The sequence below is a fragment of the Acinonyx jubatus genome, chromosome A1 (genome assembly GCF_027475565.1).
Source record: "Acinonyx jubatus isolate Ajub_Pintada_27869175 chromosome A1, VMU_Ajub_asm_v1.0, whole genome shotgun sequence".
In the NCBI taxonomy this organism is placed as follows: Eukaryota; Metazoa; Chordata; class Mammalia; order Carnivora; family Felidae; genus Acinonyx; species Acinonyx jubatus.
In genome coordinates this window covers 194,660,517-194,685,998 of record NC_069380.1, presented here as the reverse complement: position 1 = coordinate 194,685,998, position 25,482 = coordinate 194,660,517, and the positions used below count along the sequence as shown (strand labels likewise).

The following is a 25,482-nucleotide window of genomic DNA, read 5'->3' as shown; positions in this document are numbered from 1 at the left end:
ACTCTGTAACCCCCTCAGGTGCCCCCACCCCGCCCACAGGCTTCTTCCCAGGCTTCTCCAGCTTGCAGCAGAGTCCTTGGCCTTCTCCCTGAGACCTTTTGATCCTGACATTGATCCCACAAGTACTCACTGTACAGGTAGTCACTGTTGGCTGATTAGTTGGATAGCTGGCCGATTAGTCATCCCCAGATGTTTGAATAGCCCCAGGAGGGCTCTTCCTCCAGATTTCCCCACAAGGCAGAACTAAGGCCGGGGACACAGTTACATAGAGCGTGTCTTCCTAGCAGGCTTGTTCTACCACGAATGCCCACGGCCACAAGTTCCCTCCACTTGCAGTGAGTGCCTTTGCCCAGAGTAGGACTTCGCAACCTTAGCACTACTGACATTTGGGGCCAGAGCATCGCACGGTGTTTAGTAGCATCCCTGGCCTCTACCCACTGGGTGCGAGTAACGTACTCCTTCCCATTGGGACAACCAAAAAGATGCCAGACATTGCCAGATGTTCCCTGGGGGGCAGAATAGTTCTCTGTTGAGAACCACTGGCCTAGAGAGAGTCAACAGAATCTCGTACTATCTACTGGGACTGCCGGAGCAGGAATTCCTATGTTGGATTGAACTAGGTGACCATTCCTAAGATGCTGTGAATTTACGAATACTTGCTTGCATGTACAGTCATACAAGTACTGGAGATGGAAGGATCCCACAGGTCACCCTAGACTGTAACGTAACAACCTCATGGTATAGATGGGAAATGTGAGGCCCAGAGACAGGTAGAGAACGTAGGGCCAGACTGGTCTTATGACTCCCACCCCAGGGCTCTTTCAATCTCACCTCCGGGACCCAGGCTCTGCCTGTTACTTAGGTCCCTGTGAGGACTGGACCTCCTCCTTCCATCAGTACTGATCTGTAGGTGCCTGGGTCCCTGAGTGCGTGCTGCAGCAGGACCCTGGGTTATGTGCTAGGACATTCCCCCTGAGTCTCAGCAAACTGCATGATGTCTTCATGAGCCCTGCGTCCATGGCAATCCGGACTTTGCACTTAGTCTGGAAATTTTTTGCATGGTATTCCTCTCCCCCTTTCCTGGCGAACACATATCCTAGTGTTGAAACCGTTCTCTCGTTCACATCACTAGAACAATCAACATCTTTATCTCCCTGCCTGAATTCTCAATCCTAACCTTGCCCTATTGGGTGCCTTGAACCCTGGCTCCACTGCTTCCTGAGTTCTTGACCCTGGGCCAGCCTCTTAACCCTGAACCTCAGTTACCTAGCCTGTAAAATAGGCTAGTAACGGTCCCCACACGGCATAGCAAATTCCTGACACATGGAAAGCTTTTAGTTCATTCATTCATCCAACAAATACCTATTGAGCCTTCACCTGTGTGCCCAGTGCTGCCTTAACTACTGGAGATATAGCAGCGAGGTCCAACAAGTTGACTGCCCTCACAGAGCTCACATCCTTATGTACCAGAATCTTCTAAGCCCTGCTTCTGGCCAGAACTTCATAGAATGCTGAAAGAGTTAAGTGATGAGGTGAACAGCTTTGTAATCATTCGAGAGAATGCACAATCAAACCTACGACAGAGATGCCTGCGGGAGGTGGGAGATATTTTTGGTGATGAAGGAAGGGCCTGTCACCCTCCTCCTTAATTATCTCCATTCTGACCCTCCTGGCTCCTGGGAGAGTGGGAGTAATTGCAGGGCGCTCAAGGACCTGCCTCAAGGGATGTTGAGTGATTCTACAATGAGGGGGACCAGGCCATCCCGTGCTGGAGTCATGCTGACTCCGGCTGTGGGTGTCGTGGGGGAGGCAGCCACCAGGGGGTTCTGCTCCCACTGAGATTGCCTTGGACACCCTCCCTGGGTGGGGGTAGAAAACTCTCCTCGTAGGCAGCACAGAAGTAGGGAGAGCCCGCTGAGAGCCTGGACTCCTGGGTTCAGGCACCAGTACTTCTGCTGATGGGCAGTGACCTTGAGAAGTACCTTTCTTCTCTGGGTCTCTTCCTTCACCTATAAGACGGGGAAAATTACTCTGTCTCTCATTCATGCATTCAAACTGGGGCCCTTCTATGTGCCAGGCTCTCCGTGACGTGCTGGGTGCTTGGACGTGAATGAGGCACGAGAGCTTGCTTCGTGGGTGAAGTGTACTGTCAGGACGGGAGACCGACTTAAATAGAAGTGTAAACACAATGAGAAGCTGTGATTAAGTGCAGAGAAGGGAAGGTTTGGGAATGTTTTGGCCTCCTGATCTTGTCTGGGAGGTCAGGGGAGGCTCTGCTGAAGAAGGGAGATTTCAAGCCAAGAGTTTGGAAATGAGTAGGAGGTGGGAGGGTGAAGAGGGGAGGAAAGATGGTGGAGGCGTTGGGAACAGCAGGTGCAAAGGCCTGCGGTGGGCGGAAGCATTACACGGTGGAGAAACTGAGGCAGGCCCACACACCTCACCCACAGAGAGCAGGTGTGCTCCACAAGGTCCTCATGAATATGGGAGGGAATGAATGTGCTAGGTGCCCCATGAAGCAACATACATGAGAGAGAGCATTAGGAAGGCTGCAAAGTTTAAAAACCCGGCCTTTTTTTTTTAATGTTTATTTATTTATTTTGAGAGAGAGAGAGAGAGAGAGCATGAGCACAGGAGGGGCAGAGAGAGGAGACAGAGAATCCCAAGTAAGCTCCACACTGTCAGCACAGAGTCCGATGCGGGGCTCGAACCCATGGACCGTGAGATCACGACCTGAGCCGAAATCAAGAGTCGGTGGCTTAACCGACTGAGCCACTCAGGCGCCCCCTAAAATCCCAGTCTGGTCAGTTCTGTAGCGGGACACGGCAAGGCACTGGCAGCCAGCCTCGGGAGCTTCTTTTGGTCAGTTTGTTTGTGTTTTAATCACTGCGTGATGGCTTTCTGATGAGCTCTAATTGGGAGAAGGCTGACGTCTGTCTGGATGAGAACTTCCTGGACCCCGGGAGACAAGCAAGTTTTCTTTTGTTTGTTTTAAGTTCTGTTGTTCATTCAGCCTTTTAACTGTTTCTGTAAAGATGCCAGATTTCTAATCTGTTTGTTGTCCAAACCCGTCATTTGAGCTTCACCAGGAAATTAGGTCATTGAATCTGTGCAGCAAAATAAGCGCCAAAATGCCGCAGGTTCGGGCAAAACATACTGAAATCACAAGGTTACAGCTGCTGGATCGGTGGGAGTTTTCTAAGCCCCAAATGTGATTCATGAGATAGATTTTGGTCTTATTCTAAAAATGCCTATGCCCAGGAAAAAGGAAAGACAGACTTTGCTCCTGTCCTTCTCTCTTACACTAAATACACCCCGATTCCAAGGACCTGGGGGGGAGGATCACTGGGAGCCCAGGAGCTCAGCTGCACAGTTCTAAGCAGGTCTCTGTCATCATTCATGTATTTAACTAAAACCAACAGGCAGGAAATCTGTTATGAAAGCCTGACAAACCTTACTCTGCTAAGGAAAGTATTGTAACAAATTGTAGGTCCTACTCCATCAGCTGATAATTCATGAAGCACTTACTATGTGCCAGGCACGGTTCTGAGAGCTTTAAATGCAGAATCCCATTTTTTCCCCACAACAGCCCTATGAGCTAAAAGCGCCATTAACCTCCCCGTTTTAGAGAACAACAAAGTTTAGAAAGTTTATGTCCCTGGGCCAAGGTTAGGCTGGCCTATCTTCCTAGGCTTTGTTTAGGGCAGTTTCTTCCATTTAGTTTCAGAATTCTTAACCTGCGGTTTGTAGTTGCCCTTCTGAATCCAATGAATCCCCCGAAGTTGCTTACCAAAGTTCACACGTAGGTATATTTCTCTAAGGAGAGGGTCTGTAGCTTTTATCAAATTTTCAGAGGTGTCCACGGCCCAAAATAAAGTAAGGAGCCTTGGTTCTGTGTTAATGCAAATCCAGACCGGAGCCCTGGAAAGCTTGCTTTGATAATTACACCAAAACCTTCTCTTCTATTTCAGATCACGTTGTTTTTGTTTTGTTTTGCTTTTTGGGTTTTGTTTTTGTTTTTTTAGTTCAGGTGATATAAGGTCCTGGCACCAGGAGGTATGTATTTCTGGCACGGCCAGGGATGCCATTGATATATAGCGGAGGTTTCTCTTTCCTCTGACAAGCACCTGAAAAGAGGTGCATGGAGGAAGCAGATGTTCAAGACAGGTGCCTTCCACCCTTCGGATTGCAGAACACCAGCCCTCAGTCATAATCGACGCGTCTCATCAAACCACACTTTAAAAGGCACTAACGTCCTATTATTGGTTGCTATAATCTGGTAGTTTAGCATTGTTATTTTAAATTGGATCTCTCCACTGACAGCTTAGTTTGTAGGAGTAATGCTTAAAAACTTTAAATCTCATGTTTCCCCAATCCTGCTACATAATTTTAGACTCTTCAAACATATCCCGTTACCGTACTAAATTGATATCTCCTAAAGTCTGAAACTACTAAGCATATTTCACTTTAAATAGAATACATTTTCATTTTGGATGAACTGCAATATTTTTTTTAGACTTTTAGGGTTACCAAACATCTTGAATCCTATAGAAAATATTATAGCATAGTAGTTTAAAGTTGGTGATTGAAAGTCTGTTTCCAACTTGCTTCTTCTCTCGGGTCACCTCAAACTCAAGACGATGTGGCCATTTTCTCGCCAGTTACATGTCACATCTACTTCACCAGCCAATTTGTCCACGTTGGTCAGAATTAGGTCCAGAGTAGCAATTTCCCTGGCTGCTTCCTCTATTTTCTGGGAAACAAAATTGCCCGCTGGGCAAGTCAAGAACTTGTCAGATACTCGGATTTTAGCTCAATGAGATGTTTTATTAGTCTGGACTTTTTAGGCGGCAGAAACAACTTTAGGTAAAAGGGCATTGATCATCTCACAGAACTGAGAAGCACCTAGAAACAGCAGGGCTGGGTTGAAGGGCGCACAGGGCTCAGCAGGTGGTTATGCTCTATGCTTCTTTCTCTGTGTGGCCTCCCGCTCTCCCGCCCTGCACTGGCTGCCTCTGTGTTGGGGAAGGAGGGCTCCGAGGGCACAGGGAGGCAGCGTTCCCCGCCAGTTTAAGCACAGAAAGCCCAGAGAGACTCGGAGGAGCCCAACTTGGTCATATACGCACACCCAGGCCAGGGCGAGGAGACAGTGTTGGACGGGCGGGCAAGACATCTAAGCTCCCTAAACCCCAATTTCCCCATCTGAAAACAGGGGGTAGCCTTAGGCCCACTTCGCCAGGCTATTGTGTTAAATGAGCGAATGCATGATGAAGGCTTGTAGCACCCAGCCGGGGACCCCCGGCTCTGCCAGTCTGAGCTGATATAAACATCCAGTAAGGTGGAGTGGCCATTCCCTATGATGCCATGCACTAAAAAATGCTGGGTGTTGTCAATGTTACCATTGCTATTAATAGCGCTTAGCACAGGGCTTAGCCTACGTGGGCAATAAATGCTAGTCATCACGGTTAGTATCTACTTAAGTACTACAATTATAAAGTATATGGCATAAGGCCTGGCTTAGGCACTCTCTAAATATTAGTTATAATGATGACAATAAGAATAACAAGAATGCACGACACACAGAAAGCACTCACGCATTTTAATTACCGTCCTGCCTGTTGCTATCAGCCGTTACTATTGCCTGTGAACTCCCGCGCACCTGGGCTCCGCCGCCGTCCTGGCAAACAGATTTTTGTTTAGGTAGGGCAGGGAAGATAATAATAATCCCAACCACTAACACTGTCACGGTACCTACTCTAGGCGGACCTTGTTCTGCGGGCTCTGTGAATGGTAACTCACTGATGCTCACTCACAACAAGCTCCGAGGCAGGTACTATTCCCATCCCCCATTTTATCAGCGGGGAGACTGAGGCACAGAGAGCTAACTGACTTGCTCTGGACGATGCAGCTAGGAAGCGAGGTGTAAGTGGCATTCAGACCCCTTAGGAATAGTATACTCAGTAATGTATGGATTGCCTGATATGCGGCGAAAATTTACCAGTGCGCAGGATTGTCTGAAGATGATGTTTGCTTCCCTGAATATGCTGGAGTGTCCCATTAGACACTTCCCACTGCCTTCCCCTAGACCCTAGCAACTACTAATCTGCCATTTGCCTGTATAGATTTACCTATTGGGGAAATTTCATAGAGACGGAATCCTGCAAAATGTGGGCTTTTGTGTCTGGTTTCTTTCACTTAGCATTAGCATAATGTTTTCTAGATTCATCCATGTTATAACATGTATCAGTGCTCCATTCCTTTTTATGGCTGAATGATATTCCAGTGTGTGGACACAGCACATTTGTTTGCCCAGGCAGGGATTTTCCAGGAGCCAAAGGGCCAATCCAAGATCCTAGCAAGCCTAGGTCACCAAGGCTAGTGCTGCCACAAAGCAGAGAACATCCAGGGTCTCACCCTGCTGTGGTCGAGAGAAATCCGGAGAAGAAGCCTGCTGTAAGAGAACACCCTGGCCGGGAGCCGGGTTTAAAAACCTAAATGCCTGCTTAAATGAACAAGAAGGGCTGAGAGGCAGACAGCAGGGAGGGGTCACTGGCCACCTGCAGGGTCTAAAAGCATTCATGTAAAAACACCGTGCTGGCCAGATAGAACCTTTGGGTGGGCCGGTTTCGGTCACTGCTGTGTTTGTAACGCTGGCCGGGCGGTCTGCAAGACTGTGGCACCAGGACTGATCTGGCATTAAAATTTCCAATGATCCAAAAAAAAAAAGAAGAGGCTTACCACCCAGCTGAGGGACAGCTTTGGAGATTCAGATCTCAGCCTCTGAATCAGCTTACACAGAATAGCTAACCCTTCACTTCCATAACGTTTACAGGAGGTTTTAACTGCAGGACCTGGAACAGTCAGTGATGGTCTCAGAGGACGAGGGTATGACTCATGAAACCAGGAGTCTAACAAGCAAAAAGTGTTGACTTCTTTCAAGAAGTTAAAGCGTTCTTACGTCTTATAAAATTGGTTTTCTTTATCCCATCACATTCCAAAGGAACAAATTTGGAGTATTAACTGGTATCCAGCCCTGTGGTTTTTCAATTTGGAGTCATAAGTTATCCGGGGAGCTTGTTAACATCACACATTCTCAGGCCCTGCCTCCAGGAGTTGACCTCAGGGACTTTGTGGGGGCATCTTACCGGGATTCTGGACAGCTGGTCCCCAAACCCCACTTAAACCCCAGTCTAGTGACTCTCTGATAGACACTCACTCTGGAATTGTAGCTGTTGAATCAGAGTCTAGATTGTACCACTTATCCAAATCTCTGAGCCCAGCTTAAGGGATTCAACTGGCCTACAACAGAATATCATGTGTCTTTCGTTTTATTCATTCACTCAATGAGTATTTATTGAGAATCTACAGTCCCTGCAGCTGTATCTGCAGATAAGACAGATATGAGTCCCACTCCTTATAAAACTTACAGAAGGAGCAGGATCATTGGATAGGGGCAAATAATTCATTCTTTCTATACAGAGAAATCTGTGAAGATAAAGCACAGGATCTCCAAGGGTAGGGAGTTACGTGCATCAGTGTAACTACTTCATTGTATGTCTCCTCTACAATATCCCTGCTGAGCATGTTTCTACCCAGTGTGTACTTACATGCTTCCAGGGACAGGGAGCTCACTCTCAAAGGGGCCCGTTCAGTCCTCAGACATTGAATTTTCATTCCCTGAAACTTCTGCCCCGGTCCTTATTATACGACACGCAGAACAAGTTCATTGCTCTTCCCACAGAGAGTCATTAAGATATCAAAAACCTTTTTCACCATTCTGCTAAGTATTCTCTTCTCCACAGTGAAAACCCTACTTTATGGCTTAATTTTGGGTCCCCTCTCCGCCCTGGTTACCATCATCCTCTGGGTACCTTTCATCCTGTGTCTCATTTTAAAATACAGAGGTGGGGGGGGGTTGCCTAGGTGCCTCAGTTGGTTAAGCTTCCAACTTCAGCTCAGGTCATGATCTCACGGTTCATGAGTTCGAGCCCCTCATCGGGCTCTGTGCTGACACCTCAGAGCCTGGAGCTGCTTCAGAGTCTGTGTCTCCCTCTCTCTGTGCCCCTCCCCCACTCGTGCTTGCTCTCTCTGTCTCTCTCTCTCTCTCTCTCTCTCTCAAAAAATGAATAAACATTTTAAAAATAATTAATTAATTATAAAAAATAAATAAATAAAAATACAGAGGTGGGAATCCAACCACCCATTCATTTATGTCTTTATTAAACACACATGAGCCAGAAACTGTTTTAAACTCTGAGGAGAAGCCCGCAGAAGAGAATAATGGCCTTCCGGATGCTGTCTTTCTGTCAGTGTCGCGGTTGAGCTAGTGGCTGGTGGCAGAAGCTCAGCCGGCCATCATCTCGTAAGGGTCTTCGTGAGCAGATTACCTCTTCTTACTTTAACTCACCTCGTCTATCACTCACAGCCAGCAAGTTCCTTCCCTGTTTAATTTAGAGGCTATCCTGCCAGCTCCCAGACTTCTGATTTCTTTTCCTTTCTAATTATATTTTCTTTCTCGCCTTTGATTCTCCCCCCCCCAGCCCCCCACCCCCACCACTTCTATAAACCTGCTTTCCCGTATGCTGAGAGCTGAAGCCATTGGCAGCTCAGCTTTGTTTCAGAACAGACTGTGTCCGTGGCAGGACGAGACCATCTAGTCTGACCTCCACTCTTTACACATCATTTCCCCCCATGAGAACTTCTGCCTGCCTCTTTCCCCTCAGATGCCTCTTTCGCTTCATCTCACGACCTTCTTAGACATCTGTATCCCCCTCATCCATTTCCTCCCGTGACCTGTAACATGTGCTTCCTGCCAGAGCCACAGGGGTAAACAACTCCTGGTGGATTCAGCAGCTTCTCAGACCCGGAAATGCTCTCTCGACTAACTCCCCAAAGCAAGGATCCCCACCCATCACTTGGTCGCAGACACACCCTGCGACTGGCAGGCTCCAGCCCGCAGACCCAGAGTCCCTCTACTGGGCTCCGAGAGCCATTGCACTTTACGTGAGCAGGAATTAAACTCGTGTTGAATTATTAGGAACTCACAAGAAACTCAGCAAACAAAACTGAAAGGTCCCTCGCTCATAAATGACCAACCGGGCCTAGGATTAAAATTTTGGAGATGAAAATAACCTCTGAGACCATCCAAACTCCACCTCGTTGTTATTTAGACGCAGAAACCGGAACCCAGGGAGAGGGTGTGCCTGGGGCCGAGAGGAGGCAAGAATCCAGGTTCCAGAAACCAGACTCCAGGCTCCTTACCTTCAGGCCTATCCTCTCTGTATCACGTTTTTGGGGCTAATTTTTCAACTTTACGCCACCCCCTTGTCGCTTGGCCCGCATCCCAGGCCTGGGGGTTCCAGGCAACAAACCATAATGGAAAGTATATCCTAAAAACAAAGTCAGACAAACAAATGCCATCTGGGTGCTCAGGAATCCAGCCATTTGCTGGCTCCTTTCCTTTTAGGGCTGGTAATAAGAGGAGTGGCACCAGAGGGATAATATGTTCCTATTTTTCCTTCTAATCCAGGACACCTGTCTCTTCTTTGGGGAATGTGTAATATTTGGGGCTTCTTCCCAACATGTGACCAACCACCTGTTGTTCATGCCTTCCCAAGATGGCCTCTAGACTTCGGTGCCCACAATAAAATGCGGGCATTTGCGATATACTATATTTGAAGAGTCTGGAGCCTCTTAGGAATTAGCAGGTCAAAACAGTGCGCTCAAGCAGAATATACACCATGACCCCACCTCCCCTTCGGTTGGTAGATCTAGTAGACTGTCATAAGTCTCTGAAGAGAAAGGAGGTTGGCGTTCACCATGGCCTGTCACTTTATTTCACCTCCACTGTCATTCATTCATTCAACAAATATTTATTGACCACCTGCTACTTGTCACTCACTGCCAATCATCCGCTCATCTGTTCACCCTGCAAAACACGTACGGGGCCTCTGCTGAGAGCAAAATCCCATTCTGGATGCCTCGGGAGATCCAGCAATGAATAAAGCTCAGCCCCTGCCCAGAGGAGCTTCTAATTTGGTTAGGGCAATGAATCCACAAGCTACTGTGATGTGAGGTCGTGTTAAGAAAGATACAAAGAAAGATGGATCACAGAGAAGAGAGAAGTCTCTCCCAGCTGCCAGGTAAGAAAGTTTGCAGGAAGATGCCGTGTGGAACCTGGACCTTGAGGAATGGGTAGGATGTGGACAGGTAGAAAGGGGGGGGGGGGGTTGAACTGATGTCACAGCAAAGAGCCTGGGACACCTGGGGGTGCTCCTGGCCCCTGTGTAGGGCACTTGTGCTGCTGAGGGACTACACTGAGGTGAGGATGGCAAGAAAACTAGTAGGTATGAAAGGTCCGAGCCTTTGTTATTTTGCTGTGTCCTTAGGTTCTGAGGTTTGGCACCCCATCTGCAAACAGGCAGCCCGGGCAGAGAAGAAGTTAAAGGTAAGCAAGCCGGTAGCGATGCCGGACCAGACTTTTTGCCACCGGGTGGGGGCCCTGTGTTTTAGTAGGGAGTTGTTCCTTAGTACGCATGCTCCCAACTGTGTACCTGTATCCTTAGGTTTCCTTAATGGTAACACCTGCCTCATGGGACTTTTGCAGGGATAAAGACATTGCATGCGAGAGCACTTTGAGAACCGTGAAACACTGTATTGATGTGAGTTTTTAGCATTCCTGGGACAAGGCTTTCGCCTTAGCGAAAGATGCGGCCTCTCTGAAGCACACACACGGGGGGGTTTTCCCGAGCCTGGGGTCATTTATTAGTGATTATTGACACACGAATTGGCAGTTTGCAAAGCATCAGCCACTCTCTGATTTTATTTCTTTAACCCCATGGATCAGATGGGACAGGGAATTTTATCCTCTCTTGCCTTGTGAGAAATTCAAAGTCGAAAGAGGATGGTGATTTGCCCACAGTAATGCTGCCAGCAGAAGCACAGCCCGTGTCCCCAGGCACACGCTAGGCCAGCTGCGGTCCTGTGTCCCTTTCAATTACGGCTCTGAGTAGTACCAAGAAGTCCTGTGAATCTGGGTTCCTGTTCCAAGGACTGCAGGGAGGAGCCCAGCTCCTGGGTCCTCGATACTGTGGAAGAGAAACCTGGGTGTGTGTTGGGGACGGGCACTGGATAATATCCAAAATGCCTCTTTGTAAAAGAACTGGTCTGTTGACATATAATTTTGTTTGAGCCGTGAGGTTCTTTTTCCCCCTGTTTCTTCCAGGTCCTCTCCCATTTAAGATGTAAAAAGACCTAATTGCCCTTTCTTCCCCAATTTCCACCTTTTGGGTGGCATTTCTCAAATCCAGTTATCCTTCTACAACCCTGATGCTTTTGCCATGGCTGTGAATCACCTGTATCAATATTTTTTCTTTACGTCAACCCACTGTTCTTTACTTAACAGAACTTATTTTAAATAAGAAAAACAGCATTACTTGCTTTAACAGTAGAAGGCAACCATAAAATACATTCAATGCGAATGAAATGTTTCTTATAAATAAATCTGAGAAATTCCAGCTAGATGGCATTGTTTTAAAAAAAAAAAGGAACTGTCAAGAAAGTTGCTAAAATATATTAGCACTAAATTAAGACTTCCTCCTTGATCTAACCAAGAGGAATGAAATACAATTTTACATTTTACACGCCCATTCTGCAACTCGGTATCATCAAATGCTCCCCCTAAATTCATCTTCCCATGAACTAGGATCACTAGTTCATGACCCACAGTTTGGGCAACACTGCTCCAGAGCCCCAAGTAGAATGCTTTAATTCTAAGCTGTGCCATGAGAAATCTGGCAAGAAATTTAGCAATCCCAAAGACCAGCCCCTTCATTTTACAGATGGGGAATCCGGGATCTCTAAAATCACATAGTTCACCAGTGATGCTTGGTCCCCGGTCTGTTTGCTTTTCAACTACATGCTGCCACTCTCAGGGCTGCACTGAGGTTGACATAGTGCCATTCGGCTGAGGAAGCCATTAACACATCATTGCCACCGTTCAGAGAAAGATTTTTTAAGTTTATCACTTATGCTGATGTTAATTCGCAATGGATACCCTGTAAAGAATCAATACATTATGCAATTGCATGAAGTTTAACCTGCTGGTATGTTTTATATCAACAAGCTGCTAAGGAATAAGTACTAACCAATTTTATTCATTTAAAGTAAATACATTATTGGCAGGATAACCCCCAATGAAAAATTTTATGAATAAATGCTTACCTCAAATATGTAAAACAAACAAGTGAACAAAAATCCAAATTCTGTCCAACAGCCCAAAGTCCTGTGCATTTCCAATTCCATTCACACTCAGACATGGATTTAAAAGGCAGAAAATAAAGAGAAAGTACAGAAGGCCAGCAAGTGCATTTCACAGTGTTGTCGCTGTCCCCTGCACAGCCACCTTCTTCCTCCCCGCCCCTCCTCCCCTCCAGAGTGAGGTGCACCTTCTCACTCTTCTGTCTCCTCTCTCCCACAGCATAGGCGGACGTCCGAAACTTCCATCTCACCCCCTGGCTCCAGCATCGGATCACCCAACCGAGTCATCTGCGTATGTATCACTTTTCAGCCACCAGAGGCCTTCCTTAGCCCCAAGTCTGGGATCTAAAGAGTTCCTAAGGACCCCCAAAGATAGCTGTGAGGTTTTCATCCAGCTAATGTCTTGTGCATGCCTGTCATGTGCTAGACTCTGTGCCAGGTCCTGAGGACACAGTGGGGCACAGGGAGGACATCGACGCTGCCCTCACGGAGCACACAGCCACATCAAACAGTGTTACGGGGATAATCAAGTGCAGCAGGATCCCAAGAAAGTGCAAAGACAGAAGAGCCCTTGATGAGCTCTGAGACCCCTGCAGTGTGCGTCCTTCCCCATTGTTTAACTGAGACAAGAGTGAGACCAAAATCTGTGGTCAGAGTGGCATTCAGAGTAGGGACTGGGGGGGAGGTCCGTGTGGAGATAGGGTTGGGTGACAAGGAGGCAGAGAGGAAGAAGAAGCCGTATGAATGTGGATTTGCAAATGTAAAGAAAAGCTTACTGGTGACCTAAGAAGTTCAAAGGTGGAGAGGACCGCAGGTGTGTGCCTGAGCTCCCATCCCCGAAGCATTCAAACAGAGAAACTCATCACTTGCAGGGACATGGCAGAAGGGACAAGAGTTGAGCCAGATGAGCTCAGAAGTCCCTTGGATATGTAATTCATTCATTCATTCATTCATTCATTCAACAAACGTGTGCTAAGTGTCTCCTCTGGGCTGGGTCTGTGCTGGAAAATGGTGGTGAAGTGCCCTGACTTGATGCCTGTCCTCATGACATTGACTACATGCGTAATCGCTCACAGTTCTGATAAGTGCTACTAGGAATAAAAAGTTCAGGGTGCTCTGATGATGGTGCAGATGGACAGAGGGACCGACAGTCTAGGACCAACTGGAGGAAGAATCCTGAGAAAGAAACACTTAAGCTCAGACCTGAGAGAGAAACAGAAGTGAATTAAAGCAGGTGGGGGAGGCAGAGCCAGAGAGGACAGAGATGAGCAAAGAAGAGGAGCCATCTGACTGCAGACTGTTCCAGCCTTCCCCAAGTCTGAGGGGCCACAAAGGCCAGAAGAAGAGGTGGGGCGGGGGAGCGGTCTACAGCAGGAAAACCACTCCTGGTAAGAAGTTCTAGATACGGTCCCCAAACTAGCCAGCCCTGAGTGGGCCCTGACCACCATTGCTTCATCACGATTTTACCTCAGATCCACATCCAGCTTCCTCCTTGATCCCTGGATAACGCCCCTTAGTGGGACTGTTTCCTTTCCTTTCTTCCTCTGTTCAATGAAAATCAGACCTAAAAGTTACCATGGACAGCAACTTCAGTATGGTCAATACTGCCTTGCGGCTCCCGCAGACCAGCGCTTCGATCACAGGCCGTACTCACTGAAGAATCCTGTCCAGAACAAGAGAGACTGTCGTCCCCCCGGTGCTATGAACCGGGCCAGACGCACGCAGAATTCGTGAGCTTAGTTTCAGGGCCTACACCATGAGAAGGCTATTGACAGAAGTGAGCACGTCTCCCGCAGAGCGTTGCCAGGATATACGAACTTGGGGAATACATACATATAGCAGTGCTCTAGTGCCTTTCATCCCTGGCTGGTCTCCCCTGCTTCTGAGGAGCCTGGCTAACCTTTGTGAAACAAACTAGGCCTGGTGATGCGCACCCTGGAGTCCTGGAGAAAGAGCGCCGTGTCGCCCCTCTGAGAAACAGCTCCATACAAGTGAACAAGAGCAGCTGGGGACACCTGCCATTGAGCTGTCCACCGGGGTGGGGGGGGGAGGGGAGCTTGCCCGTGGAGATCAGTTCCCCGCGCGTGCCAGTGTAGACATGTGTCTCCCTTTCTGTACTCTCCTTTCTCACTTTTTAGAACGTTCACCTTCAGCTGCTCTGGGGAGTGACTGCACGTCATGGGGGCCATGTTTTCGATCAGGCCATTCCAAACATGGCTTCCAAATTCAGGGAAGGAACCATCCCACCGCTTTGGGAACATGCGATAACAGGCAGAAAGAGAAGAGTGTTGGCTTAATTTTCATAAATACTGAGGTTTGGTATTCAAATAGAGTTATCACTGGACCTAGAGGGGGCAGGCTCTTTCCAGCTTTGCTCATCCCCCGCTTGACTGCTAGAATCATCTTCAGGAGGTTTGTCTTCAACCAGCCCCACATGTTCTCTGCCTTCCTTCCTGGCTAATTATGTTGGGATGCCTCTGTTCAATCACTGCACCTCCAAACCTAAGGCTCATTTATAACCCTATAAACAAGAAGCCTACAGGAAGAAATATAAATTTAGTATTTCTGAGGTTTGGACTAAAGCACTGAGAAGAATATTGATGGGTCGAGACAAGTCTGCAAGATGCCAGGAGCTCTCAAGGTCAAGACCTAACATCCCACAACAAAAGGCGGCAGTTACTTCGGCAGGTGGACCCTTCTCACAAGGTTCCCTTGACCCACCCACCCCCAGATCGGTACAGATACGGTGCCTGAGCTGGGCAGGCTGTGGCAGAGATGACATGGTGCATTTCTAAGGGTTTAGCTGAGAAGGTTCTGCGAAGGGACCATTCACAGAGGTGTAGGCAGGGTTAGAGGACCCACAAGACAAAGTGTGGCATGCAGGGTCTACAGCAGCAGGAGCTGTCACTACCCTAAGCCTGAAGAGATGGCCTGGCGAAAGCTGGCGCCGTGAAAGGCAACCCTGGATAGGATCGATGCCCACCACAGCCAGCGGGGCAAGGGCGGTGCCAAGGGGACAGGTACACAGGTACACAGCCTCTCTCGCCATCACCCCCCTGTCTGCAGGTGACCCCCCCCCCGCGCATTGACCCAACCCAACTGAAATCCAGGGAGTCTTGATGTAGCCCATGGGGTCTCAGAGCCCAAATCAGGGCAAGGAGGAGTGGACAGTGGATCTAGAAGCAATGGAGAATGAACACAAAGTACTCAAACAGTGGTGGGCTGGGACCAGGACAGAATGGTGGAAGGACCCTGGAAAGTGTTTCAAACAGGAGTGCTCATAAGGTCTTTATGAAAGTTGCCCTCTCTGCCGTAGCTTTGGCTGGAGACTCACCTGGGCCCCAAGGCACTAGAAGAATGTCATGAGGATAATTCAGTTTCTTTGGAGTCTCTGTCTAGTGGCCTCGCAGTTTATCTCATGTCAGGACCTTGCAAGCCACAGTAGTTATGGGGCGACAGATCCTTGATGACCACAGCAGAAGCGGGTCACAGGGGGAACAGGTGGAGGATGCAGACGTGGAGAGGACATGGCTTCAGAAGCCACGAGATGTGGTCTGCCCCATGCAAGGGGAAGCTGTCTCTTCTTGATCAATGCAGTTCTAGAAGGCTGAACTCAGCCAACGGCAGAGTTCTCCACCTCTCCACCTGCCAAGCTAGCAGAGGCTACTGGAGAAGGCCAGTTCCCAGGCTAAACTGGCTGGGTTTGAATTCTGATTTTGCTACTTATTGGTTGTATGACCTTGGGCAAGTTCATTGATTTCTCTGTGCCTGTTTCCTCATTCAAAAAATCGAGATGATAGGATTGCCTACTAGTAGCGTTGTAAGTTGTAGGAGTTAAGGGAGTTCATTCCTACAGGGGACTTAGGACAGAGTCTGGCCCATGATGAGTGCTCACCCAGTGTTAGCTAGTGTTTCACTCTCCATGGTTAATTGTCTTTATCATCTCCATCATCTTCAAGGAGCCATGAATGAGGATATCCTTCCTGTGGCGGGGGGTGGGGTGAGGGGTCAAAAGGCAGTCCCCACCCAGGCTGTGTGGTTCAGACTGGATTCAAACCTACTGGTGCAAAGTTTACGGTGCAAAGTGCAGAACGTTTTGAGCCTCAGTTTCCTTCTCTGAAAAATAGTAGTAACATTGACACTGACTTCACAGAGGCATCCGGACACTTAGAGGAGACAATTCCTGCAAAGCACAGGACCTCCCACCTAAAATGCGCTCGATCAGTGTTAGCCCTGTTGGAATGGATGGCCTCTACGACCTGCCTGATTCTAACACTCTCCTCATCTTCCTAAGACCTTGTCTCTAGCGGAACCTGGAGAAGCTCGTTGCCCCAGTGCCTGGTTTTTGTGTCCTCTCCCTTTTCCCTCTTATCTCTCTGCCTCTTTCCTATACCTTTCCTCTTCCTCAGGCTAAAGTGGATAATGAGATCCTTAATTACAAAGACCTGGCAGCTCTCCCCAAGGTCAAGTCCATCTACGAGGTACAACGCCCTGACCTCATTTCCTACGAGCCTCATTCCAGATACACGTCCGACGAGATGCTGGAGAGATGTGGCTATGGAGAGGTATGGCGTCTCGCCCCTCTCTCGGGGGCTGTCGAAGGAGAGGAGGCCCACAGGGTCCCCAGCCACTCCATCACAGACAGACACTTCGGCTTCCACAGTGCTGGCCCCTGGACTGTTATAAACTGGAATTTATAGTCAACATTTAAAAATCAAAATTTCACCCAGAAATCTGGCTTTTCTTGAAAAATCAGAGCAGGTGACAGTACACCAGAATTTCCACCATCTGGAGAGGGGGGGAGCAGCGCCTTCTATAGGCGGGACATGGGCTCCCCAGTTCTCCCAAGTCTCCGCCACCCCCTGAGAACCCCAACATGGAAGCCGAGAACCTGTGACCACGTATCACTTGAGCTATTGTTCTTCTTCTAGTGGAGTAATCTTATACACAGCCCATGGCTGTCACCCCCTGACAGGCTCAGTGGCCTTAGGTTTATAATCCCTGGTAGGTTGGTTCTCTGGTTTTTGCACCTGGTCTTAAGTCCCTATGCTCAGAGCAAGAGCCACTTTTTAAAAATTCAGCATCAGATGGCTTTCGAAATAATTCAGTGGTGGCTGGACAAGAGAAAGTGTTCTCTGGAGAAGGCAGCGTGGCTGTTACCCCGAAGGTCCTGGCAATCTCTATCTCAGGCAGCTTCTAGCCCCATCCATGGCCCCTGAACTGAGATTGTTTAAAGCAGAAGAAGGCCTGGCCTGGGGAGCAGGGACCCAGGTTCTTGTCCCCACCCCAGCACTGCCCCCTTCCTCTCTAAAGGGATTAGGGTTCTTTGGTTGGACAGCCCAATGCCGAGACTCTCTGGGCCTCTAATACGAACCGGGAACAGGGGACCAAGTGTCAGGTAGAAGCTGATGCTCCTGAAGCCAGAAACGGCTCCCTGGGCCCCACGAGCCAAAGCCAACTCCAGATCTGTTTTATTTCACTCACAAAGTAGTGAAATAAATAATTTGCATTTGAAAATGCAAATCCGTTGCCAATATTTACACACGGAGAGATTTCACATAACAACCTGCATTTCTGACTTGTCCTGGAAACCTAAGGAGCTGTGTTCACATTGAGCAGGTGTCCCAGGGGCTGAGCGGCCAGCGCCCTCTGCAGGATGGGATGTCTCATCTCCAGTCTGCTACACCACCCTCCAACCCAGCTCCCACGTTGATGGCAGCGGCCTGGCCTTCAGTTGGCCTTACATTTGGGTCCCCCACCCTGCACACTGTTGTCATGAACCACAGAGGGTCATGAACTGGTAGAAGGACAAGGAGGGGTCAGGAAATGGCTCTGAGCTTGTGGTGGAGAAGCCTGGGTCCAAACGAAGACCCTGCCACGTTGTACACGAGAGGCCCGAAACCACCCCATGCCCTTTCTGGGCCTTGGTTTCCCGTTGGTAAAAGGAGCGCACCATCTCTGGGTTTCCTGCTCTCTGTGGGCACTGCTGGTATCCCTGTATGCTAAATGCACCTGCTGTCTGGGGAGGGGGCCCAGAAGCAGCTGCAGGCCGGCCTCTGCTGTGCTACTTAACCCTCTTCCTCTCTCCCTCCTCTCTTTTCCTTTGCTCCTTCCACCATGGCGTTCAAACTCTTCGCTTCTAAGTCGCTGGGAACACTATCTCCCTACTCCCAGGTAATCGAGCTGCTTCAGGAAGACCTTTTATATGATTGTGTCCCTTTATGCTGACCAAGCCGACCACTGGTTTCACCCCTCCCCAGCCCGCTGGGGGGCTCCCCAACCACGGCACAGACAGGAGACTTAGAAGCATGATCTGGAGGAAGTGGCTGCGGCATAAAAAGTAGAGGGTGCACCCCTTCTACCCAGAGAGGGCCTCCCTGATGCTCCTCTGATCCTTGGCCAGGATTCCAGGCACGTGACCTACGGGTTCTGTTCAAGGGACAGAGTGATGGGTGAAGGCCCCAAAAACTTGTCTCAGGCCATGTGTGTAACCCAGGGAGGGGGCCTCTGTATTCAGAAGGGCAGCACCATGAATTTTGGATCCCCTAGAATCCTAGATTCCATGTCCCTCCCCCATCTGCCTGCTAGACCCTTGAGCCACAGGCCTGCCGCATCGCCGGCCTTGCTCACAGCCCACTTCTTCCCCCAGGACATCTACGAGAGCCTGGACCTCCGACAGAGAAGGGCCTCCAGCCCAGGATACATCGACTCCCCCACCTACAGCCGGCAGGGCATGTCTCCCACCTTTTCCCGCTCGCCTCACCACTACTACCGCTCTGGTAAGGAAGGGGGAAGCCCCCAAAGGGACAAGAAGAGCCGGGGGACAACGCAGTGGCCGGCTCTGTCGCCAGCTGCAGAGACGGCACAGGGCCCCTGCCCCAGATCTCCGTCACAGCACGGTCCTCTGGGGGTCTGTGACCACACCCAGGTGACCAGCTGGGCCATATTGAGATGCCCCTAGCAGGGGGAGAGAAGGGGCTGAGAAGCAACAGGAAGGCGGGTGGTAAGAGAGAAGTTGCAGGCATCCCAGCAGCCTTGGCCGGAAGAAGACTCCTTTGCCGTTGGCCTTGGAGCCAGAGGGTAGAGCCAGAGGACCAGAAACAGGCCCAGCCTTACCCCCTCCGGTCAGGCCATCCACGGCCACCTTGAGGTTAGGGGTGAAGCAGGTGCTTGGACGGAGGAAAGAAGTAATCAAGAGGGGTGGTGGGGAGCTAAGAGGTGCAAAGTCACCTTGCTGATGCTCAGTGGAGTTGATTCTTACAACCTACAAAATCTGACTTCGGGGTGAGGCAAGAAAACAGGGTCCAGCCTGTTTCTGCAGACACGGTGCATGAGAGCACAGCCCCTCCCCGCCATCCCTGCTGTCATCACGTCACTGCTGCCTTAACTGCCACCGCGTTAATGCCTGTTTTCTCTGTGCCTCTGTTCTTTCTGGGGACCACTGCCTGCGTGCTCCAGGGCCCGAGAGTGGCCGGAGCTCTCCATACCATAGCCAGTTAGATGTGAGGTCCTCCACTCCGACCTCTTACCAGGCTCCCAAGCACTTTCACATCCCAGGTAGGATGCCAGCCCGGAATTCCCAGCACGGGTGCATGCTCCATGGGGACGCCGGGCTCCCTGCACCGGCAGCGAAGAGAAGCCGGTTCCTGGGGACCCTCCCTAACCAGCTACCCACACTAACCCACCCTGCAGTCCCGACTCGCCCATGGGCTTTGGGCCACCCACTTGACAGAGCCAGCCTTGATCAAGACCACTACGAAGCAGCCGGAGAAGTGCCTCGAGTGTCTGAGGGCTGTGCCGGGACCCGGCAGTAACCATGCTGGAAGTCCTGGGCTTTGGCATCAAAACTCTTGGGATTGAATCCTGATTCCACCACTTAGAAGCCTGCGAGCTGGGGCCAGTTACTTAGCTTTCCTGAGCCTCTGTTGTTCTCTCTATACAGCCAGGCACTGTTCTGGGCCCTGAGGTTGCAAATGTGCTCAAACCAGCCCAGGTCCTGCCTTCATGGTGTTTATATGTGGAAAGAAATTTAGTAAAAGGGTAATTTCAGGTAGATGATACGTGCAGTAAACATAATAAACAGGGCACCGCGGTAGAGTGACTGGGGTGGGAAAAGATGAGAAGGAGCCAGCCATTGAAGATCTCAGGGAAAAAGTCCCGCGCAGAGGGCACGGCAAGTGCAAAGGCCCTGAAACACTGAACTGGCAGCAGGCCAGCGTGCCTAGAAGTGGTGAGCGGCGAGGCGAGTGATAGGAGATAAAGCGGAAGGCAGGGGTTCGGTGACCTTGTAGGTCTGACTTAGGGTCTTGCCCAGAGTTCAGCAGAGCCGGGCCTCAACCCTGTCTCCCAACTCTGAGCTCAGGTGTTTACTCCCCACTCGCTTTTCCCCAGGAGCTCATCCTGCTGTTTCATCTGTACCTTTCTCCACTGCCCGGGAAAGGTCCCATCCTGTCTGTTTTTGAGCGAGTGGGAGGGCGACGGTGCTGAAGCATTCTGGGCACTTGTGCGTGGAATGAGGCGTGGCCGCAGGGTGGAGGCAGGGGGCACCTTCCTGCATGGGGTCCTGCTGAGCACGCGCCGCCTCCTGCCTGCATGCCCACCACTCGAGCCCGCGTGTCCCTTCTTCCGCACCATTAGAATCCATCCATTCCTCTCCCCTCCCTCACCTTTCTTAGAACCTCCCGGGTTGAGGTTGGAAACTGAGTTTTGAAAGAGGACGTCCACCGGGGAAAGGTGGTGCACCCTTGGGAAAGACGCTGACTGTCTTTCGTTCTCAGATCAGCTGACCAACTGCTGTCTCCTTTCCTCCGCTCTCCGTCTTTCTCTCTTTCTCTGTCTCTCCTCTCCCCATTGGTCCCTTCTGGGTCGGCCTGGCAGCTGGAGAAAGTAACATCTACCGGAAACCCCCGATCTACAAACGGCATGGTACGGTCCGTCGGGCGGAGAGGGCGTGGCCAGGCAAGGGGCGGGGCCATTCACCATCTGTGCAGATGGTCTGCTGGGGCCACGTGGAGGGACGCACGAAGGGCTGCAGTTCTGTCCTTCTTGTTGGCTATCCCCCAATCACTTGAGGTGATACTGGGGGGGAGTTTGGTGTCATTTAAAAAGAGCAAGGAAACTCTCGTGTCCCCTAAATGTTTTACTACCTACTTTCCAACCCCACCACCCTGCTGTCTGGTGTCCTAAATTCCATGGCCAGAGCAACCCTTCTCAAATGCGCTGGGAGCATGCACTCCAAGGCATGGATACTCGAGCAGATGCCCTGGTCCCTCCCTTGCTCTGGACTTTCTTATTAGAAATACTGAGAGTGTGACCTAGGAATCCACACCATAACGAGTTCCATTCATGATTCCTACCTGCACTCCCATAGGAGAAGTCAGGCATCGCTGAGACCTGTTCCTTATTGCAAACGCGTTTACTGAGCCTCAGCCGATGAAGCACGCCCTTTGCATTGAGGATGCACAGGGGCAACTGGTACCCTGTATCACCCTCACATGCCCACAGGCTACCGGGGTAACAGAGGGGGCGGGGTACAGAATTGGAGGAAGATGGAAACAGGTGGAAGTAGCCCAGGACTGGGATCTGAGCTCACTGAGCTGGTGGAGGAGCGATACAAATATAAATCACGGCTCTAGGCTGAGACCTGACAATTTCCTCAGTTTCAGAGGGGGCTGGGCTGGGGTCCAGGTGACTCTGTGAGCACGTGCATATCTATGTGTGGCTGTGGATGACAAGCCGTGCATCCCGAGTGGCCACAGAAAAGTACCAACCCTGACAAAGCCAGTTTGTCCAGAACAGGCCCCCAGGGTCTCAAACGCCTCGGGACTGTGGGATGTTCCAGCTGGGTTCAGCACCAGAGCAGACGCAGGAGGCGTTTGAGGTGGAGGTAGATTGCAGGGATAAGAGGGCACGTGAAAAGGCTGAATGACATCAGTTGAGATGGGAGGGACTTCCCAGGACCCAAGTTCAAGAGAATCTGCAAGCTTTGGAAGCAAGTGCTGCTGGGGGAGGGTGCACAGGCTGGAGCTGGCAAGGGGCTGATCCCAGGATGCTCTGCTGCTCTGACTGCACAGGACGTGGGATAGTCCCTATCGCTTCTTCCTGAGATGATCATGGGGGCTCACTTGTGTCTCCAGTTCTCTCTCCGCCCTAGTCGGTCTCTTGCCAGGCTTTGGGCTGTGCTAAAATCACTGCCCTGGATGGTTTTGTGGCTGCAGTAGGTTTGATGGTCCATGTTGTGGAAGCTTGAAGCCGGATGGCACCTGACCCAGCAAGACCAATTCTGATACTTACAGATGAGGAAACTGAGGCAGAGAGGGGCAAGAGGTGCCCAGTGTTACAGCTTAGTTAAGTGGCAGAGCTGGGGCCAGAACCCAGCATCGTTGAACCCTGTCCAGTGCTCTTTCTCTGGGCCTAGAGTCTCCCCAAGCAAGATGTGGCATTTTAGTGGGAGGGGAAATTTGATATGCAGCACGTGGCCCTGGTTGGTGATTCCCACCCTACGTATGGCTCAAATACAAAACAAGGCAGGTTTCTAGAGGCTGAGGAAGGTAGGGACATGGGATCACCTGGGACCTGCTTATCTTACTTGGAGGAGCCACAGCCTTAGTGTTCTCTTGGGAGCAGCCCTGGGAGTCTGTGAAATGTGGTAGCAGGAGCCCTGGGCAGGCATCTGGTCCCATTCTGGTCTACTTGCTGTGTGGTCTTCAGTAAGCCACTTGCCCTCTTTGGTGTTCAGATTCCCAACTATAACATGAGGGGGCTTGGCCTGCGGGCTCTTCCAGCTCTGATGCTCCATGTACTAGACCCTGGCGTCAGAGTGACCTCCCTCCCCCAGGCTGGAGCCTGGCGGAGGCAGGAAGAGAGTATATAGTACACTGTTCCAGGACACTCTGCCTCCCTGAAGCTCTCTCCTTGGGTCCTTTGCAGGCGATTTGTCAACAGCAACCAAAAGCAAAACAAGTGAAGACATCAGCCAGGCCTCCAAGTATAGTCCAGCCTACTCACCAGACCCCTACTATGCTGCAGAGTCTGAGTACTGGACCTACCATGGGTCCCCCAAAGGTAACACGCCCCACAGAGGAGCCTGGACCAGAGCCCTGTCACCTGTGCCAGGGACACAGCAGGGCTAGGACGGTTGCCCACTCCTTCACACAATTGTTCATTTATTCATTCGGCAAATGTATGAATGTATGTATGTATTGAAGGCCAGCCCTGGGCCCTAATGAGTCACCGGGGAGCAAAACAGACCAGGTTCTTGCCTTTATGGAGGAGACATAGGTCCCCGCTGGAGAGGGAAGTGATGTACGGGAGGTGATACACGGAGGTAGAGGAGCCAATGGGAGGGGCCGTGCAGTCCAGTCTAGAACGTGATGGAACCTTCTCAAAGCAGATACTCAGCTGCCACAGGAAGAGTGGGGAGGAGGTAAGCCAGCAGGGTATAGAAGGACATCTGCAAAGACCCCAGGTGGGAGGGCGGGTTCCACTGGAGGAAAGGAAAGGCTGTCAGCTTAACCTGGAGCCAGAGAGGGAGGGAAGCAGGTGCGGGCTGAGGGACCACATCCCAGGGGGCCTTGTGCATTGAGGTAAGGATGTGGGTCTTTATCCTAAACAGTAAGAAACCATTGAGAGTGACAGGATCAGATGTGTGTGTTTAAGAGACCACTTTGGCTGTGGGTTGGAAAATGGTTCGGAAGATAGAAAAGGGAGTTTACCCTGGCAGGGGGTCCTGAAGGCGCCATCCCACCTGGTCAGGCATCTCCAGCTGGAGAGATGGGTCCCCACACATGAAGCATGGGGGCACATTGTCATCAAGCTCCATTTTGATTCAGTGCATACCTTTACTGACTGAATGTCCATTCTGAGCAAAGCTTCATGGGAGCTCGGAGATGGGCCCTGCCTTGCCCTCAAAAAATTCTCCATTTGGGAAAGGAGATAAGACACAAGCAACTACATCCTAAAGCAGACAGCGATCTTCGAGAGCTACGTGTTTTGGGGAGGCATGGGGGCGGGGGGGGCAGAGGGATCTTAGACCATTGCAACCACAAAAGAATAAACCCAAAAAGAGGGAAAAAAACTCCAAATGGCTTAAGCCAAAGCAAAGATTTTCTGGGTCGTGAGAGTGAAAGTTTTTGAGGCACAGCTGGATCCAGAGGTGAATGGCCGTCATTGGGGCTGGTCCTGTCCCCGGGGTGGCTCCGTTCTCAGGCCGGGTCTGCCCTTATCATATGGCAGGATGAACTCCAGCAGGTCTAGGCTCTCCCAGGCCTATCCTTGGCAGAAAGGGGGCTTCTCTCTCCTGCCAGCAGCAAGAAAAATCCCAATGTTGAGGCTCATTGGCTGTGTTTGGGCAGTTGGCTTCACCTGCCCTTCATGGCCAAGAATGGGAAGGGCTGCTGGGCCTTCCCATACAGGAGACCCACACTCCATCGGGGTCACTCGGCTGGAAAGTGGCGGACTGAAAGGAAACCCCTCACCTGTCGAGGCTCTGTGTCCCTCTGGGCCCTCTGCCGGGGGCAGGCTGAGTGGGGAACACACGGGGGAGCTGATCCTAGCTGTCTTTTGTCAGTGCCCCGAGCCAGAAGGTTCTCATCTGGAGGAGAGGAAGACGACTTTGACCGCAGCATGCACAAGGTGAGCAGGCTACCCCCTGGGTGAGATGCTTAGGCGGTATGTTACTGAGGATTTTTTCATTTGACAGGGACAGAAACCGAATTCAAACCCACTTATGGTAAAGAAAAGAGACATACAGCCTTGCATAACCGAAAAAGTCAAACGGTAGGGGGAGTTTCCGGTATGACTAGATCCAGCCGCTCAACTAATTGCCATAGGAAGGTTGTCTCTCCCTTCTCTTGTGCTGGCTCACGTCTGCGCTGCCCCAGTGCTCAGGCGGGTTATTCTCATGAGCCGCCAGTGGGAATGGAAAGGGGTGCAGCCACCAGGGAAAGGCTGGCAATTCCGTTCCTGGGTAATTTACCCAGAAGAATGGGAACCTGGGACTCGAACAAGTGCACGTGTATGTATCCTCCTAGCCGCACTTTGCACGATAGCCAAAAGGTGGACGCCACCCACATGTCCATCATTGCCCAAATGGATAAGCAAGACGCGGTGTACCCGTCCAATGGGATGTTACTCAGACCCAAAAAGGAATGACGTAATGATACAGGCCACCATGTGGATGAACCTTGAAAACCGTATGTTTAGTGAAAGAAGCCAGTCACAAAAGCC

General features: G+C 50.5%; 1 protein-coding gene across 8 annotated transcripts in view; it reads left to right on the top strand.

The window, feature by feature from the left end:
- The window catches only part of ABLIM3 (actin binding LIM protein family member 3), a 109,286-nt gene that overhangs the window by 72,572 nt on the left and 11,232 nt on the right, over positions 1 to 25,482 (top strand). For 3 of the 8 annotated variants that reach the window (XR_008289275.1, XR_008289277.1, XM_027076827.2), the window contains 9 exons: positions 10,386 to 10,444; positions 12,476 to 12,547; positions 16,665 to 16,820; positions 18,400 to 18,429; positions 18,905 to 19,034; positions 19,714 to 19,812; positions 21,133 to 21,180; positions 23,185 to 23,319; positions 24,824 to 24,888. Coding sequence is in view for 1 of the 8 variants with exons in the window: in XM_027076827.2 (XP_026932628.1) it covers positions 10,386 to 10,444; positions 12,476 to 12,547; positions 16,665 to 16,820; positions 18,400 to 18,429; positions 18,905 to 19,034; positions 19,714 to 19,812; positions 21,133 to 21,180; positions 23,185 to 23,319; positions 24,824 to 24,888 (794 nt within the window). In the remaining 7 variants the exon portion in view is untranslated. The remainder of the gene's footprint in view (positions 1 to 10,385; positions 10,445 to 12,475; positions 12,548 to 16,664; positions 16,821 to 18,399; positions 18,430 to 18,904; positions 19,035 to 19,713; positions 19,813 to 21,132; positions 21,181 to 23,184; positions 23,320 to 24,823; positions 24,889 to 25,482) is intronic. The other 5 variants (XR_008289278.1, XR_008289280.1, XR_008289281.1 and 2 more) reach the window with 5 other exon arrangements.